The sequence below is a fragment of the Lactuca sativa genome, chromosome 7 (assembly GCF_002870075.4).
Source record: "Lactuca sativa cultivar Salinas chromosome 7, Lsat_Salinas_v11, whole genome shotgun sequence".
Taxonomy (NCBI): domain Eukaryota; kingdom Viridiplantae; phylum Streptophyta; class Magnoliopsida; order Asterales; family Asteraceae; genus Lactuca; species Lactuca sativa.
Window position 1 is genome coordinate 194,806,399 of NC_056629.2, and position 19,606 is coordinate 194,826,004.

Here is a 19,606-nt window from a genome sequence, read left to right on the forward strand (position 1 = left end):
GATTAGATTCATCTTGCTCTTTCACCAAGCTTCCTTTCTTTTCACCGATCCTATAAAACATTCAAATGCAATCTTATTACATTATGTATTAAGAATTAATGAATAGGAACTTAATGGAGTTAGATAGTGGATTTTACCTGAAGCGCGGCCATACTCTTTAACTCTCCCATCTTCTGGACTCTTCAGGCTCTTTGGGCAGACTTGTATCCAACGCCCTTTCTTTTGGCAGCAAACGCAGGTTGGTTCTCCTAGAACGTCCTCGGAAGTATGGTCGGTTGACTCTCCCAACAAATACGCTCCATTGCTTCGCCAAATCATTTCTGATTCAGCAGCAATGAGCATGTAAGTTAGGTCAATGAGGTCGTCGTCATGATTCATCATATAATACTTTCTTTTGAACTCATTATATGATTCTGGATGTGACTGCAAAACCCAATTCACAGCCAAACCATTCGGGAATGACACACCCAACATTATCAACCTATCAATGTGTGATTTCATTCCTAGAACGTGGGCACACACGGGTTTACCATCTTCATGTTTCATTTCCAATAGGGCTTTAGTGATATTGAACCTTTCAATTCTTCGATCTTGTGGGTTAGGGAGAACAATAGGAGGAGGAGGAGGAAGTGAAGCATGATTTCTCGTTCCTCGATTGAATCGTGGAATACCATCTTCATGTGGAATGCTTGTTCCACGGGATTTGGGAAGACCATAGTTGTCGAACTTTGACATCTACAAAACGGGAGAAAAACAAATTCAAGTTAGTTGATTGATTGAGTCCTTAGTAAATCACCCAAATGAAATACTAAGGCTAGGACCCAACACAATATTCTACAACCTAGAAAAGGGATGCCGTAATCTAGTTGCAGAATATTTGAAGGTAAGTGAATGACGATTCACTAATTTCCACCATGAAAAACGAAAAAGAAATTTAAGTTTTAAATCTATGAAAACTCCTAGATCCTTTGAGATTCATTGAACTTTCAATGGCATGTTTAAATCTCGATATGCCCCTCTACTTTGTGACTGGGATGCCGAGGATCACAAAGCGGGTGTGAATAACCATGCAAACTACATGGTGCCCTCACATGTTACAGTCACCTATTCGATGTGCCGGTAAACCACACACGCTCCACCGAACTATGACAAACATTGAGTCACCCTTTGCTACCTTTGCTTAGACCCATTTAGTGTGCCGGTTAACCACACACGCTCCACTAACGTCTTCGCAAGGGCACAAAGTGTAATTTCATGGAATTGCATCAATTCACTTTTGCCTAAGTAACTAAGATTGGGAATTTTATGAAAACATTTAGTTACTTTAGTAATTCATTATACTTATAATGGAAGGTTTCGTCCTATCCTACCCGTTCGGTTAACGACCCTCCACTAGTCAAGAGTGCGGTGGGTAAGAGTGGATACCCATTCAATCGCCATTTTATAGGCAATTTCCTTAAACACCCCTTATAGACTAGCTTCGTGAATGAGGCCTACTAACGGTAAGACTGACTTTTACTCATACATATATATAATGTTAGACTTTTAATGTTATATATATAGTATAGGGTGTATTTTATACTTTTAAAATATTAGGTGGTCTAATTTAACAATTATACTTTTAATTCAATTAAATTGTAGACCTTAAATTTTATGGATTTATTAAACCTCTTTTAATTATACACCTTGATTAATTAATAAAACCATAAGGGTGTGATTTGAACTTTTTCAAAACAATACTAGAGTTTTAGAATTTAACATTCCTAATTAAACTTTTAATCAACTTTTAAATTCCAAAACTTGAGGGCAAGTTTTGAAACATTTCAACACATTAGGGTTTAGAATTTAAATATACATCAAAATTAAACTATTTAATCAAAATTTAAATTCCAAAACTTCAGGGCAAGTTTTGAAACCTTTTTCAAAACATTAGGGTTTTAACTATTTAAATTTCAAAACAACAAAACTTTTGGGTTCAAATTTAAACTATAAAACCTAAAGGGAAAAATATGAAACTTTTCATAACAACAAGGATCAAATAACAAATAATCTAAATTAACAATTAATCACATAATTATCCATATTTGATTTATTTAATGATTTCTTGCAAAACAATTTATCAATTTAGTCAAAATAATTAATCAATTATCACATAAGGAAACAATTATCTTATTAATTGATAAATATCTTCAATTAGATCAAGAATATAGTCAAATATATTATAAAATCGGATTAATATTGATCTAACATGATAAGGTAACTATCCATAAGCAAAAACAGCAAGAAATCCCGAAGCACCCTCCTTCTGACGAGTTGACTCGTCGAGTCAGCCTTGGACTCGTCGAGTCTGCATGGACTCGGCGAGTCCAGCTTCCAGAATCCAAAAAATTGAATTTTTCAAACATGTTAAGCATCAATATAATAGAAACCAAGCTAGGCTCTGATACCACTGATGGGTTTTGGTCATAAGACATCCTATGTGCTCATACAAACCCTAATGCTTGGATCTAGGTTTCTCTATTGTACATGCTTTGAATCCAAAACTATAAACCCTAATTCTAGCATACAAGTAATCATATTAGATATTAGAATAAGTTTATAATGTTACCTTGATTTTTATGTAGCAATAACAATCCCAATTCCTCCTTGAATTGACTTTGGAAGGCTTAGAGTCACAAGTGTCACTCCTCTAATGGTTCACAAACACCATAAGCAAAAGGATGAAGAGGAGAGAGGATGGAGGCTGCCCAAAAACGTGTGAAACCCTAGAAGGTCGCTTGTCCATGTTTTTGAGGCATAAGGGGTCTTTATATAGTAAGGCTATTAGGGTTATCTAACAAGGAAACCCTAATTTGGTTGCTTAAGCCCTAAGCAACCCATGGAGCCCTTTTCTTAAGCCTTGGACGACTTCATATGGGCTTCCCCCATAGAATTCGTCCACCTTATAATAAAAGGCAATCCATGGCCCTAATTGCAATTATCTTATAATTACAATTCCAGTCCCTTAAGTTTAATTAATCTCTTTTAGTCACAAAACTGATTACCAATTAATTATTGACTAATATTAATTAAACAATATGATTTCTCCTTTAATATATTATTCTCATAATATATTAATAAATCATATTTAATCCTTTCTCTCCATAATTCATCCTATCAAGTTGCTTTGGTGAAGGCAACCCAAAAGGACCATGCACCATCGGGTCAAGTACATACCAAAATAGTTATGGACTTAGACACTAATCCAACAGTTAGTGCCTCACAAAAACCGTGGTATAAAAACAGATCTACTTGTTAAAATGTTACGTTTGTTCTTGTACATAAAAGTGACTTCTTGAAATTCATGTTTCTAGTACATAAGAGTTAGAAATTTATTCGTAAAACTATACCTATTATAGTTTTCTAAAAGTATGTCTCGTTTGTTTAGAAATACCTAGAAAAGGAATCATTTGCTATGAAAGCATAGATTTTTGGTGTAGAGTCTAAGATAGAAAAGTATATAAATAATCTAAGAAAAGTTTAGTTTATACATGCATTACAACAAATTTATATTTCAAAAGATAGAATGCTATTTTAACATATGTTATATATATATATATATATATATATATATATATATATATATATATATATATATATATATATATATATGAAAGTTCCTTAAAAGTTTGTAAATCGCATGTGATTTGGATATATAGCAACATATAAAAGAGTTCTTTATGTAACACACGATAATACTCGTGTGTTTTACTTGTAATCCCCCCCTTGAAAGCATATAAAAGAATTTATAGAATATTTAAAAGGTAAATTAAGGGGTATGAACTCACTTGAAAGTTTGAAGATAGCGAGGTGGAAAACCGGGCAGAGTTTCGTCTCGGGAAACGGATTTTTCTCGGGATTCTTGAGAATCTCGGGAGTAAAATCGACCCTCGGGACTTGAGCAAAAAGACCAGAGCTTCGGGTTTGAACGGGCACAGAAAACGAGGCAAGATTGTGAGAGAAAGGAGAGAAATGAGCATTTTTCTCGGAACCCTCGCATTCTATTTATAGGAGGGTCTGAGAAGCCTCGTACGCGGGGAGTACGCTCGTACGCAGCGCGTACGCGTACGTCATGCATGACCGAAGCCTCGACTGCCTCGGCTTCGGATGGGACGCATCAGTCTGTCGGGTCGGATGGGACGGCGGGTCGGTCGGACGGGCGGGTCGGACGAGTCGGTAGCCTCGCATAGGGCGACGTGGACGATCCGAGGCCAAGTCTCTCGGGTACGCAGCGCGTACCTCGGATGAGGACGCTGACTCCTCTTCGGATAATGCTTGAATTTTGAATTAAATAAACATATAATTTATTTAATAAACTTCAAAAATTCATATCTTCTTCATGCGAACTCCGTTTTCGACGGTCTTTATATCCACACGTAGGTGAGACTACGCTCTACAACTTTCGTTTAGACTCCGTTGGCAAATTCCGAAATTATTTTTATTATTCATTTTATAACTCATCGTGTTTAAGGAATTTCTTTAAAAATTCATAACTTCTTTATCTGATGTCGGTTTTTGCCAGACTTTTCACCGCTGAAATACCATTGTCGAGACCTTCGATTCTCGTTTAGGTCATTCCGGCCAAAAGTCACTCGATCTCCGATTCGAGTTTTCAGCTGTCTTTTGCTAAGCTGAACTTGGAAAAATCATAACTTCAATATACGAAGTCGGATTTGGGCGTTCTTTTTACGTACGATCATGGTTTTAAAGACATTTAAATATAGAAGGAATTTAAATAGAACTATTTGGACATTTTATTATGAAAGTTAATTTTATTAACTCAAAAGTGGTTACAATACTTGACCTTTTAGGTCATTACAAAGAGTTGAAATATCGGGTTGTCACATTGCGGGTCGCGCATAGCCATCAAAAAGGTTATGCTGACTGACGAAGATCGGATCCTGAGTTTCAGGTAGGGGATTTTGTGTTGCTAAAAGTGTCACCCTGGAAGTGGATTATCAGGTTTCGGAAGAGGGGCAAGTTGGGGGCTCGGTATATAGGCCCGTTCAGGATCACGACCTGGGTGGGCATGTGGCATATCGCATGGATCTTCCAAGGGAGCTTAGCCAGATTCACAATACCTTCCACGTGTCTCAGCTTCGAAAGTGTGTCACTGATAAGTCTGTAGTCATCTCGTTGGACGATATTCAGGTGGATGGGAACCTGAACTACATCGAGAGGCCGGTTTCCATCTTAGATAGGAAGACAAAGGGTCTTCGGAACAATGCGGTGAAGCTGGTAAAGGTACAATGGCAGCACCGAAGAGGCTCCGAATGGAATTTAGAGTCGGAGGAGGAGATGCGAGAGCATTATCCCAATCTATTCGCAGCTACGGACTTCGAGGACGAAGTCTAGTTCAAGTTAGGAAGAGCTGTAACACTCCAAATCAGGTACACCTTTGAAACCCTTGAAAATGAATTAATGGACAAAATGGTCCCTCTCGTACGCTTAGCGTACTATGAAAGAAGGATCGTGAAGGAGCCTTGTGTACGCGGGGCGTATGTAAGGGTACGTCAGACGTACGCAACAGAGGGCCAAAACCCTAAATCTCAAACTTGAACCCTATTTAAACACCTTTTAGCCTCTTGGACCAAACCATATCAGTCTCTTTAGCCTCATTTCGTCCACCTACAATTAAGATATTGTGTGAGAGGGTTTTGAGCTTAAGGAGTGGGTTTTTGTGGCCATTTTAGAGTTCATTCAAAGAAAGGGGAATTGCTAAGAAATCTTGGGGTGGTTTGGTGCTTCGATAATCTGCATTTAGGTCACTTTGCAAAGCATCAGGAGGTATAAAGCTTGGGGTTTTCTAGTTTTGTCCCTTTGGTTGATTTTGGACCTCCTCTTGTGAGTTAAGCAACTCCAGAGGATGGAAATGATAGATTTTAGGTCCATTGGTCCTTTTGCAACATAAAAATGGAGTCTTGGTGGATGTTTTGACCTCATGCATGGGTTAAGAACCTTAGAAAGATCTTAATGGGGGTGTTGGGAACATATGAGGCATGTAAAGGCATAAAGTTGCCAACTTTATGCCCTAGGTCGTCTTAATGAGCTTAGATCTGACTTTTGGGCATGTGGGAATCGAGTATTAAGAACTTAATGGAAAAAGTGCTTAATCTGTTAGTATGATGGGCATAACCCAGTGTACGCAGCACATAAGTCCTTGAACCCCAATACGCTACGCGTACCAGGGTGGTACGCTAAGCGTACGCATCTCAGATGGGCTTGAATCTGTTTTGGGCCTTGAGTTGTTGGGCCTCATTTAGTTATTGGACTTGGTTGCATTCTGAGAATAGTGGGCCATTTTATCTATTTTGGGCCATTAGAGTTATGTTAGGGCCATACTGGGCCAAGAGGCCCATTAATGATTTTGGGCATGGACTTCGGGCGCATTAACAAAGAAAGGACATTTGGGCCTTTTAGGAAGGACTTGGGGTTTGGGTTTCCATTTGATTATATGATGTCCTAACATGGATTAATTTTATGGCTCAGCACGGGAGGTTACGAACAGTTAGGAGAGCAGTTTTCGAATTCTCCGGACAGAGTTGAGTCTCCTCACCATACCAATGGGTCTAACGCACCAAGGCCGACCCATTTCTTGATATGTAGTGTCCTACCTGAAATTGTATTATTTGGCATGATAGTTGGTATGAGTTAGGAAATATGCTAGTAGTATGTGTGGTATGTTTGTATGGAAGAACATGGGAGAGCCTATGACACTTGGATGTAAGACCATTTGGAGAGCCCATGGCTTTCCTGTCAAAGACCATCAGAGAGTGTCGCACCCTAAAACCGGAATGGTGGAAACGTTCGGGGGTGGAGGACGGCATGTTTAGTATCACAAGACATGCATCATAGTAATCAAAGCAATAAACAACCATTTCATTAGAAAGAAAGTGTTTACAAAGTATGTGGTTCACATAATATAGGCTAATAGGTAAATAACAAAACAAGACTTTAAGCTATAAATATCCATCTTCTGAATCCCAGTGCGCGTACCTGTCTACTGGTCTCTTAAGAATACATGTTATTTTGAAAGCATAGATCAGCATTTAAGCTGGTGAGTTCATAAGATTTTAGTGATGTAACAAGTTGTAAGAAAATTGAAGTAAGTTGTAAGTTCTGTTTAGAAAAGTTCGACTGTTCCTCCAGAAAATCCTATATTTCCTGCTTTGATGAACGATAAGTAAAAATGACTCTACAATTCTTTCTATGAGTACTAAATGGATACAAGTTATATAAAACCCAAAGTAAAAAAACAATCAGTTGTGTGTATCTGCCCTAACCCCACAACCAAACAAGGAACAGAAAAAGAGGCGGAAGGCACACATCTCATTGTTTGTTAGATCTTCGTTGTATATAACCCTGGTGTATTCGCTTCGTACTCACGGAGTTAACGGTAATAGTTCCTTTATATTTGATGAAAATATTCTTTAAGAAAACCCTTATATCTTTTAGTAAAAATGGCAACCACAGTGGTTCCTTCTATAATCACTTAGTTTATACTAGTTATATATAATCTAATATCGAATAGATAGTTAATTGAGTGAATCTACCCTAAGCCCACAACCAAACAAAGAACAGGAAATGAGGAGGAAAACACACATCCAACTACCTATCGGGTATTAATTATATATAACCCTGATGTATAAACTAAGGTATTATAGGGTTAGCCACCAAAGGTCCTTTAAGTTTATACTGGTTTAATATAATGGATTAAACCCTTTACTGGTAAGTTTCTAGTTTTGTATATCAAATGTTCTAATTGAAAAGTATGTTTTGTACTAGAAAACTGTGCATTGAATTAGTGTCCTATGACCTGGCCCATACCTGGTACTCCTTATGATTACTTGGTGTATACGGAATATATATATATATATATATATATATATATATATATATATATATATATATATATATATATATATATATATATATAGCTAAGATCGAATAGATAGTAGGTTGGGTGAATCTGCTCTAAGCCCACAACCAAACAAGGAACAAGAAATAAAACGAAGAACACACATCCTATTACCTGTCGGATCCGAGTAATATATATATATATATATATATATATATATATATATATATATATACATATATATATATATATATATATATATATATATATATCCCTGATGTATACACTAAGGAATCATAAAGTTAGCATTATAGGGCCCCTTTCTACTGAATGTACTAGACTCGACTATTCTGTTTTTCGTTTCTAATATGTAAGTTTTCCCTATTTTATAACTATCTTAACTCAAAAATAGTTTGCATTAACTTTCAAGTGGAACTGTCACAATATGAAAGTAATGGGAAAATGTAAGTACCCAGTTGTCTTTTGAATTGACATCCTAACGTACTGATTACATTAAAGCATGTTTGTTTTATTAAGGTCATAATGTGATGGATAGTACCCATACTATACGCTCTCCCTGCAAGAGTTTATGGGGACCAAACATGACTTCTGCAAACAAATTGCTAGGCCGCGTAAATTCACATTAAAGTTATATGATCATGTATAAGCAATTTACTATCACCTTTTGTTTAGAACAATGAGTTAGTGATTATCGGTATAGTTAGATCCTGTATTGTTCTCCTGCTATAGCATTAAGTATGTTCTTTCTGTTATAGTATCTTAGTATGTTCCTTCTGTTATCATGTATTGTATCTTCCTCCCTGTTTCTCTTTATAGTATGATCTAGTATCTACTATGAACTGAACCCTAAACTATACCTACTATAGTTTACTAGCATGTTTACTTGAACTGTTATTGAAAAGGCTCATTTATCTACTAAGTTATGATTGTACTTTAAAAACGGAGTTTTATTATCTATAAAGTAACATAAGTTAAAGAGAGTTTTTGAAATGTTTTGATCACTTATAAAAGACATAAGTAATCTTTTGAAAGGTGTTTATAACAAACATTTACATAATTATCATTGTGTTCAACTTGTATCCCCCCCCCCTTAAAAGCATTTAAAACAGTTTAAAAGATTGATTATAGGGGTATGAACTCACCTTATGTGGGTGATTCAAACGAATATACACGTAAGGATGAGAAGTTCCACGAATGAAGTCCTGAGACACAAACGAATCCTAAATGACATATATTGGCATGAATATAGTGTTTAGAAGCAACCACATGCAAGAAAACACCTTTAGGGACTAGGAAACACTTAGACCAAGTATTAGAATCACATGTGATTCATCTAAGGAGAGTGTACAGCCACTAAATGGAGTGTGCGTCCACGGAGTGTACGGACGTACCTTCATGGTAACAAGTGCACAAAATGGTCTTCTAATGATAGGGATGCTTGTGGGATAATTTCTAATCAAGTGTTGAAACTAGGATTGCACTTTGGAGGCCCTTTAGGGGTGTTTTGAGGGGTTTACGGCCACACATGAGTGTAAGGCCGTACACTCCTTATGATCTTGAGTTTTGGTCGTTTTTAAGGTGTTAATCAAGTGATCATTGCGTGTACTAAGCATATGGAAAGAGTACTTACGATTTGGAGGCTCAAAAGGGTTCACAATCACCAAGAACAAGTGTGTGTCCTTGGTGTTCTTGGTGAAATGGATGAAGATTTGAAGATCTAGTCAAAAGATGATTTCTATTGATAAAATCAAAGGGGTTACTAGGTGAAGAAGGATAACATCAAATCATAACGGAAGAAAGGCTTACATTCTTGAAGATTGGGTGAAAAGCTTGATGATAGTTGAGAGAAAACTCGAGTTCTTGACTTGGAAAATGAGGGAATGGCTTCGTAATGAAAGGATAACACTCTTATGGAGGGGGTGCATGGCCAACATGGGTGTACGGCTGGACACACATGTGTACGGCCGCACACTCATGTGTATGGCGGTACACTCCCTCTAATGGAGTGTTCGGCTTGTTTACGACACGAAGAACTTTAGCTGATATTTCCTTGAACCCAATGCTTGAATGTACTGAGCTTTGAACATTTAAACAGACTCTAAACAAGGCTAAAAGGTAGCAGAAACGAGTCTGACACACAGTTGAATTGAATGGCTGAAATGACAAGGCAATAATTTTCGGGTTGTCACATCATCCCCCGTTAGAAGGAATTTTGTCCCGAAATTAGCTTTCTTAGCAGTACTACTGGGGTTGTGCTCCTCTGCTTGGCAGAATACCTACTCGTAGACCTGGCAACTTTGCCTTAGTGTTCATGATCGGATTCATACCTGGTCCATCTATCATTACCTCGTGTATACAAATCGTATACAATCAAGATTAGTTATACGGTCGGATGTGCAACTCTGCCCTAGGTCCACAACCAAACAAGGAATAGGAGATAGCGCGGAAACACACACACTAAATATGTGTAATCCTAATCATATACCACCCTCACGTATACACTGAATAGTGATAGGTGGGCTGTATTCGTCCTTAGCCTGTGTACTCGAACTTGGTCTGCTGGGTGAGTGGTATTTCGGAAGGTTCTGCTGAACCTACGGCGGCAAGGCTTTGGAAGGCAAAGTACTCTTCGCATGAGTACTTCGGGGTTCTAGAATACGAGAGACAAAATTAAGGTCTGGGTCAGACTGTCGTTACGAATGACGATGGTTTCGTGAATTTGATGGTTAAGGCGATAGAAACATATGAACTTAGTATGGTGAGGAGCACGCCAACTCATGAAGAATGATAGCAACGGACTCTTTACTGAACAAAAGTTTGGCCGATTTGAAAGAAACGTCTGTTATATGATGATGTACTCCTTGTGTGCTCGACAATGTACTTTTTGTAAACGTTCTAGTGCTTTTTGATTTCTTCTTGATGTTAACACTTCTACGTATCGTACCGCAATGATCGAGTACATACTGTGAAAGTTCTTTGATAACTAGTGTCGATACTTTATACTACGATCCTCCTCGGTACCACTATGATCGCCTGTCATATACAAGTTATGAATAATTAAGATGAATAAGACAATCGACTGAGTAACACTGCCTTAAATCTACAACCAAACAAGAAACATGAATTAAGGCGGAATCACTCACCCTAAGTCTGCAAAATCTTAGCTATGCACAACCCTGATGTACATGCTAAGCCATCATAGCTTCACTGAACGGATCTTTTAGTTCTCTTGAATACTGTGACTTATTCCGATAAGTGAGTTAGTATAATTACTTTTAAGTGTTTTCCCCAAGTTTTAATATTATATAAATATAAATTAATTTTTAAAGTAATTCATAGATTGAAGACGTACCGCTGCTCGCTGACGACTCCGGGGTTGATTCTCCTGCGATGATCATCAGAATTCGTCCATCCGCTCCTGAGTTCTTTGTTATCGGGCAGTCCCTCTGGTAGTGTCTAGTCTCACCACAACCATAGTAGGCTTCGTTTTCTTCAGCTCCGGGGACTTGGGAGATCGGTTGAGCCGGTGCCCTGCAGAAACGGACTGTGTCTCCCTTCCTATGGCAGTTCAGACACTGCATTTTTCGGCATACTCCAGTGTGGTGATAGTTTCACTTTCCACACTTTGGGAGGGTTCCAGCATATCGACTGGCAGGTGTTGGAGTAGCAAGTGTTGTGGCGGCGTAAATCGTACTCGCTTGTTGCTCCTGTGGGGTTTCCTGTGTTGTTCACTTCTTCTTTCTCTTGTTCCCTGACTTCCGTTTATAGTCCTCTCCCCTTGATGGCTCGGGAACGGGGACTTCTACACCAAGGCGGACTCCATGGTCAATGAGTCGCTGTGCCAGGCATTTGGCACTATCGAATGTGGTTGGGTTAGAAGACAGCACAAATCCTTGGATCGGGGCAGTTAGACCCCTATGTATCTTTCTATCTTCTTGCTCTCCGGGGTAACCATCCCGGGGGATAGTGCCGCTAGGTCGCTGAACCTGTCAGTGTAGGCCACTATGCCTGAGTTCCCATAGTTCTTGTTCCAGCTTTTGAACTTCGCCCAACGGGCAGTATTCTTCCAGCATTAACTCTTTTAGGTTCTCCCAACCTATTGAGTTAGCCACTGATAAGGTATGTGACTTAACATGGTTGTTCCACCATGTCAGGGCTCTGTTGGAGAAGGTACAGGCAGCAAACTTTACTTTGCTCCCTTCTGGGCACGAACAGATTTCGAAGACCAAATCTGTTTTCTCGAACCATCGCATCAGAGCGATGACTCCACCATTTCCATTAAAGGAATTGGGTTTGCAGTTCATGAAGTCCTTGTACGAACACTCCCTTTGGTGTCCGTAGGAATCTTTGGGGTTGGCTAAGTGGGTACTACAACCAGATCCTAAGGTACCACTTTTGTCGAAGTGAGCTAGAGCAGTCGCCACTACAGAGGATATCGTTGCCTGGAGAGCAGCAAGATCGAATTGTGGCAAAGGTAGTGGCGGTTGAGTTGGAGTTATCAGGGTAGTGTGTCTGTTTGATCTGCGAGGAGGCATCTTTGCTAAAAGAATACAAAGATGAGATGGAGTAAGTCTATAGTAGTGGATATAAGCCAAAATCTAAAAAACAAGGTTATCCTAGTTTTGAGTGTATCTGGTCCTGACTTCCATAGGGTTCTGGAAACAATTCATAAAAGATTCTATACCAAATAAACTTTATGAATAAGAAATGGCTCTCCTCGAATGAATATTTGTGACCTGAATAACTGTTACCAGTTGCATGAAAGAAAGTAATCCTAAAACATAGTGTGAGCAGTGTTTCCACTAACTCATTAAGTTAACCAAGATTGTTATTTATTAGTATGATGCATAAGACGTTTTAGTTTCTCTGGCTGATCACTTCTCTGGAAACTTCTCATGAACCTGCTCTTGTTCCTCCTTGACTCTTCTGTTGACTACTATGAGGAAGTGGTTGTATCTATCTAGGTTTGTCGTGCGAGAATGGAAGTGTCTAAAGAATCTATGAGATTTAAGTGAAACATTATGGGGTGATCCTTATAGAGTCCCCCTATAATTGCACAATGTATACGAGTTGTATATAATTTAAGATTAAATAGACCTTCGAACAAGTGATCCTACTCCAAAACCACAACCAAACAAGGAACATGTAGTGAAGCATAGATCACAAATTCTAAGTCTATAAAATCTCAATTATATAAAACCTTGGAAGTATACACTCCAAAATTATAGACCTATCTGTAAGGGTCTCTTAAGTTATCACATAAGTTATTTATATAGTGCCTAAAATACTCCTATAGTATTTTAATGTAATGTACTTGATATGTTTTAAATTTGTTATCATTTTATAGTATCATAAAATACTCCTATAGTATCTTATCCTTATGTTCTGATCTAGAATTCCCTTGAATAGAGTTAGGTAAGTTTTAAGACTGTTGCAACACCACATCACTCCCAAACACATGTTGGTCACATATCGAATGAATATAGTTGATCAGTCTATATTGATCCTAGGTATGATTAAATTAACTGTCCAGGTTTGACCGCAGTGTTCAATCTTTAAATACTTCTATTATGTCCTTCTTGTGATAATTGTTCTAGTATGTATATATGTATAAGCACGTATGTCTACTTTTATAAGGTATTGTTATATATTTAAAATATATTATTATCCAGAGCACTTAAGCCCCATTATATTTATAGTTGTATATCTTTTATCGGTTGATATACTTAGTTCACTATAAACAATGCTTGGATACCAATCTGTCACACCCCAAAACCGGAACGGCGGAAACGTTTGGGGGTGGAGGACGTCATGTTTAGTATCACAAGACATGAATCATATTAATCAAAGTAATAAACACGGCGGAAACGTTCGGGGGTGGAGGACGTCATGTTGTAAGTTCTGTTTAGAAAAGTTCGCCTGTTCCTCCAGAAAATCCTATATTTCCTGCTTTGATGAACGATAAGTAAAAATGACTCTACAATTCTTTCTATGAGTACTAAATGGATACAAGTTATATAAAACCTAAAGTAAAAAAAAACAATCATTTGTGTGTATCTGCCCTAAGCCCACAACCAAACAAGGAACAGAAAAAGAGGCGGAAGGCACACATCTCATTGTTTGTTAGATCTTCGTTGTAAATAACCCTGGTGTATTCGCTTCGTACTCATGGAGTTAACTGTAATAGTTCCTTTATATTTCATGAAAAGATTCTTTAAGAAAACCCTTATTTCTTTTAGTAAAAATTGTAACCACAGTAGTTCCTTCTATAATCACTTAGTTTATACTAGTTATATATAATCTAATATCGAATAGATAGTTAATTGAGTGAATCTACCCTAAGCCCACAATCAAACAAGGAACAGGAAATGAGGAGGAAAACACACATCCAACTACCTATCGGGTATTAATTATATATAACCCTGATGTATAAACTAAGGTATTATAGAGTTAGCCACCAAAGGTCCTTTAAGTTTATACTGGTTTAATATAATGGATTAAACCCTTTACTGGTAAGTTTTTAGTTTTGTATATCAAATGTTCTAATTGAAAAGTATGTTTTGTACTAGAAAACTGTGCATTGAATTAGTGTCCTATGACCTGGACTATACCTGGTACTCCTTATGATTACTTGGTGTATACGGAATATATATATATATATATATATATATATATATATATATATATATATATATATATATATATATATATATAAAGCTAAGATCGAATAGATAGTAGGCTAGGTGAATCTGCTCTAAGCCCACAACCAAACAAGGAACAAGAAATGAAGCGGAGAGCACACATCCTACTACCTGTCGGATCCGAGTAATATATATATATATATATATATATATATATATATATATATATATATATATATATATATATATATATATATATATATATATATCCCTGACGTATACACTAAGGAATCATAAAGTTAGCATTATAGGCCCCCTTTCTACTGAATGTACTAGACTCGACTGTTCTATTTGTCATTTGTAAAATGTAAATTTTCCCTATTTTATAATTATCTTAACTCGAAAATAGTTTGCATTAACCTTCAAGTGGAACTATCACAATATGAAAGTAATGGGAAAATGTAAGTACCCAGTTGTCTTTTGAATTGACATCCTGACGTACTGATTACCTTAAAGCATGTTTGTTTTATTAAGGTCATAATGTGATGGATAGTACCCATACTATACGCTCTCCCTGCAAGAATTTCTGGGGACCAAACACGACTTCCGCAAACAAATTGCTAGGCCGCGTAAATTCACATTAAAGTTGTATGATCATGTATACCCAATTTACTATCACCTTTTGTTTAGAACAATGAGTTAGTGATTATTGGTATAGTTAGATCCAGTATTGTTCTCCTGCTATAGCATTTAGTATGTTCTTTCTGTTATAGTATATTAGTATGTTCCTTCTGTTATCATGTATTGTATCTTCTTCCCAGTTTCTCTTTATAGTATGATCTAGTATCTAGTATGAACTGAACCCCAAAATTATACCTACTATAGTTTACTAGCATGTTTACTTGAACTGTTATTGAAAAGGCTCATTTATCTACTAAGTTATGATTGTACTTTAAAAACGGAGTTTTATTAACTATAAAGTGACATAAGTTAAAGAGAGTTTTTGAAATGTTTAGATCACTTATAAAAGACATAAGTAATCTTTTGAAAGGTGTTTATAACAAACATTTACATAATTATCATTGTGTTCAACTTGTATCCCTTCCCTTAAAAGCATTTAAAACCGTTTAAAAGATTGATTATAGTGGTATGAACTCACCTTATGTGGGTGATTCAAACGAATATGCGCATAAGGATGAGAAGTTCCACGAATGAAGTCCTGAAACACAAACGAGGCCTAAATGACATATAATGGAATATATTGACATGAATATAGTGTTTAGAAGCAACCACATGCAAGAAAACACCTTTAGGGACTAGGAAACACTTGGACCAAGTGTTAGAATCACATGTGATTCATCTAAGGAGAGTGTACGACCACTAAATGGAATGTGCGGACATGGGTGTATGGCCATGGAGTGTACGGTCATACACTCATGGTAACAAGTGCACAAAATGGTCTTCTAATGATAAGGATGCTTGTGGGATAATTGCTCATCAAGTGTTGAAGCTAGGATTGCACTTTGGAGGCCCTTTAGGGGTGTTTTGAGGGGTGTACAGCCACACATGAGTGTACGGCCATACACTCCTTATGATCTTGAGTTTTGGTCGTTTTTAAGGTGTTAATCAAGTGATCCTAGCGTGTACTAAGCATACGGAAAGAGTACTTATGATTTGGAGGCTCAAAAGGGTTCAGAATCACCAAGAATAAGTGTGTGTTCTTGGTGAAATGGATGAAGATTTGAAGATCTAGTCAAAAGATGATTTCCATGGATGAAATCAAAGGGGGTTACTAGGTGAAGAAGGATAACATCAAATCATAACAGAAGAAAGGCTTACATTCTTGAAGATCGGGTGAAAAGCTTGATGATAGTTGAGAGAAAACTCGAGTTCTTGACTTGGAAACTGAGGGAATGGCTTAGAAATGAAAGGATAACACTCTTATGGAGGGGGTGTATGGCCAACATGGGTATACGGTCGCACACACATGTGTATGGCCGCATACTCATGTGTACGGTCGTACACTCCCTTTAATGGAGTATTCGGCTTGATTTCGACGCGAAGAACTTTAGCTGATATTTTCCTAAACCCAATGCTTGAATGTAATGAGCTTTGAACCTTTAAACAGACTCTAAACAAGGCTAAAAGGTAGCAGAAACGAGTCTGACACACGGTTGAATTGAATGGCTGAACTTACAAGGCAATGATTTTTGGGTTGTCACAGAGAGCCCATGACACTTAGGTGTAAGACCATGTAAGGAGCCCATAGCATCCTGGAGTAAGACCCCGGTCCCCGAGGACAAGCCCACGACCTCCTTATCTTTTGTATGCATGGCTTATGTGATATGTATAGTTGTTTTAGCTAGTATGATATGTGGTATGTGGTTTGTGTGTGGGTATGCTCTGGGGAACTCACTAAGCTTTCAGCTTACGGATTTGTTTCAAGTACATCTGAGCCAAATGGCAAGGGCAAGACGTGATGGCGCGGCGTGCACACACACACACACACACTCTCTCTCTCTCTCTCTCACCAATATGATATGGGACATTATGATGTTTTTAAATAAAGTTGTAATGAATGTGGATTTGAAAACAGCTGTTTTGAATTTCATGGTTTATGCAAATGTGTTTGATTAATTAAAAATGAAAATTTTCTTTAAAAAGTTGGATCGTTACATTTCATGGTAACAAATCATTAATGTATAATCAACCCCTGGAACAAGTCATTAAGCTAGTTGATCATATCATGGGCACCAAGATGGACTCATGACACTTGCATTACAAGCAACTAATAACAATCATAGAGGAAAAACATTTTAGCTCCTGAAGACTAGGGGAGGGGTTATGACCTAAAATAAAGCCTATTTATTGTTGTTGCACCTTAAAGTGACAATCATTCATAACAAAAAACACTTTATTTTTATCTAGAACCCAAACCAAAACACACACCTTTTGTGTTTTTTTATTTTGTTCTCGACAAAGTTTAAGTTACATTTTGGAAAATAAAAATACATTACTCTTATAGCAATAAAACCATAATACGGTACCGTAATAAATATAAATAGTGTTGTTGAAGGCTTGAAGTGCACTTGGGTGATACAATTCTCACTTGTAATGACATGTTGTAATTCCTGAGGCCCTCTTTTGCAATTTCGCCCACTGTGAAATTGTTTTGTTTTCTAAGTTGTAACGAAAAAACCAAATTGACACGTGATATGCACAAAAGGGTATTTTAGTAAAAAGCCATGCCGGCCTTTAAAAACTCCGTATTGCCATTCCTAACTCGCCCTAAACTAAACCCCTCTTTGATCATCATCGCTTCCATATCTCTCTCAACAGAAATGGCGATTATACGGCAGAAGCACACACTACTTCTTCTACTACTATGTGTTATTCTTCCCTTTTCTCGATCGAAATCGGAACCGGAATCAGTAACGGAATCCTCCATTCACGATCTCCTCAAAAGCAAGGGCCTACCGGTTGGCCTGTTCCCGAAAGAAGTAGAATCCTTCACTCTTTACGACACAGGGCTCCTTGAAGTGTTCCTGAGAGGACCTTGTTTAACGAAATTCGATACCATGGCTTTCTACGAGAGCACTGTGAGAGCTAACCTTACTTACAGAAGCCTTACCGGCGTTGAAGGTCTCTCGCAGGAAGAGCTTTTCCTCTGGTTGCCGGTGAAAGATATCATCGTCGACGATCCGAAATCTGGGCTGATATTATTCGACATTGGCGTCGCTCATAAGCAGCTGTCTCTCTCACTCTTTGAAGATCCTCCTGATTGCAAATCCGAAGGTAGATCTGTTGATTTTTTATAATTTTAGTCTTTGTTTAGAGCAGGTTTCGATTTTTATTTTCAATTCAATTTCGTTGAAAATTCTCTGTTCTATGTTCTCATTGATTTTGCATTTACATTTTTTTTTTCGTCTACTACATTCAATAACAGTTTTTGAGAATTATTGTTTAAATTGATGATAATGACGATGATTTCTATTTGTTATTATTTACTCTTTTGTGTGTATTAAATAGCTAATTTTGCGGAGAATTTGATGCAGATTTTTTGAATTTGAAGAAGAAATCTAGAAAGGAGATAGGATTTGATGCTCAAATATAGTAGAAGATTTGGCTTCCAAATTTAACAACCTTTTACCCCTTCTATCACTCTCATTCCTTTTTCGTTTTTTCTTTTAATTTTATTTTCATTGCTGATTTATTAGGGTTAATTTTCCAAAAAAAAAATTGTTCATTAGGTAGGATGGTGATTGTACCAATGTAAATTTTGAATTCTTAATTCTCTAATCATCACTAATCTCTTTTTTGTTTTCACTTTAATCAGTTTATGATTGAATAAGTTAATTAATTTGTTTACTTGATTGATGCCAGCAAGTACTTGATTGGGACACACAGACTTCACGGGTGTCTTTTGAATCATAGTGGGGACATGCTACTTTTCTAGGGTTTATGCACTGGTTTTGTGGCTTTATACACTGCTTCAAATTGCAATTATTACAAATAAAATATATATTAACAAATAGTTTGTGTCAATCGAGTAAAAACAAATTTTGAAACCTTGGAAAGCAAATATTTTAATTGAAATTTGATAAAATACTTAAATAGTAGTTTTCAACTATTGGTAGTTCCAAATCACTTGGTTTGTCTTGATATGCTTAGTGGACTCTATGTCTTAACGAGTGGAAATCGTCGGGTATTTGTATAAATAGGTATAATCTATGTAATCGTAGAAACTATCAAAATGAAGATAATAACTATAAGTATACAAAAAAAAAACCCTTTTTTTGTAATCCCTATGATGCAATTGGAGCTTATTGATATATAATCTATTATAATAATTGAAGATTTTTTTTCACTTGTTATTTTTTTATTAGTTTTGACACTTGTTATTTTATGATATTTTTTCAATATCCACTTGTAAATTTATGGTTTTTTTTTTTTCAAATTTTAAAATAAAAAAACCATATGGTATTTATGTTTATATATGTAAAATATCAAGTTCAATAAATATTATACTAAATTAAAATTACTATGT

At 36.8% G+C, this 19,606-nt stretch overlaps 1 protein-coding gene across 1 annotated transcript; it reads left to right on the top strand.

The window, feature by feature from the left end:
• Window positions 1–17,839: 17,839 nt before the first annotated feature.
• LOC111901017 (uncharacterized) lies at window positions 17,840–18,885 on the top strand. The gene is made up of 2 exons (XM_023896883.3): window positions 17,840–18,354; window positions 18,615–18,885. The coding sequence occupies exons 1-2, from the start codon at window positions 17,901–17,903 to the stop codon at window positions 18,671–18,673; spliced, it is 513 nt and encodes a 170-aa protein (XP_023752651.1). The 5' UTR covers window positions 17,840–17,900; the 3' UTR covers window positions 18,674–18,885.
• The last annotated feature ends 721 nt before the right edge of the window (window positions 18,886–19,606 follow it).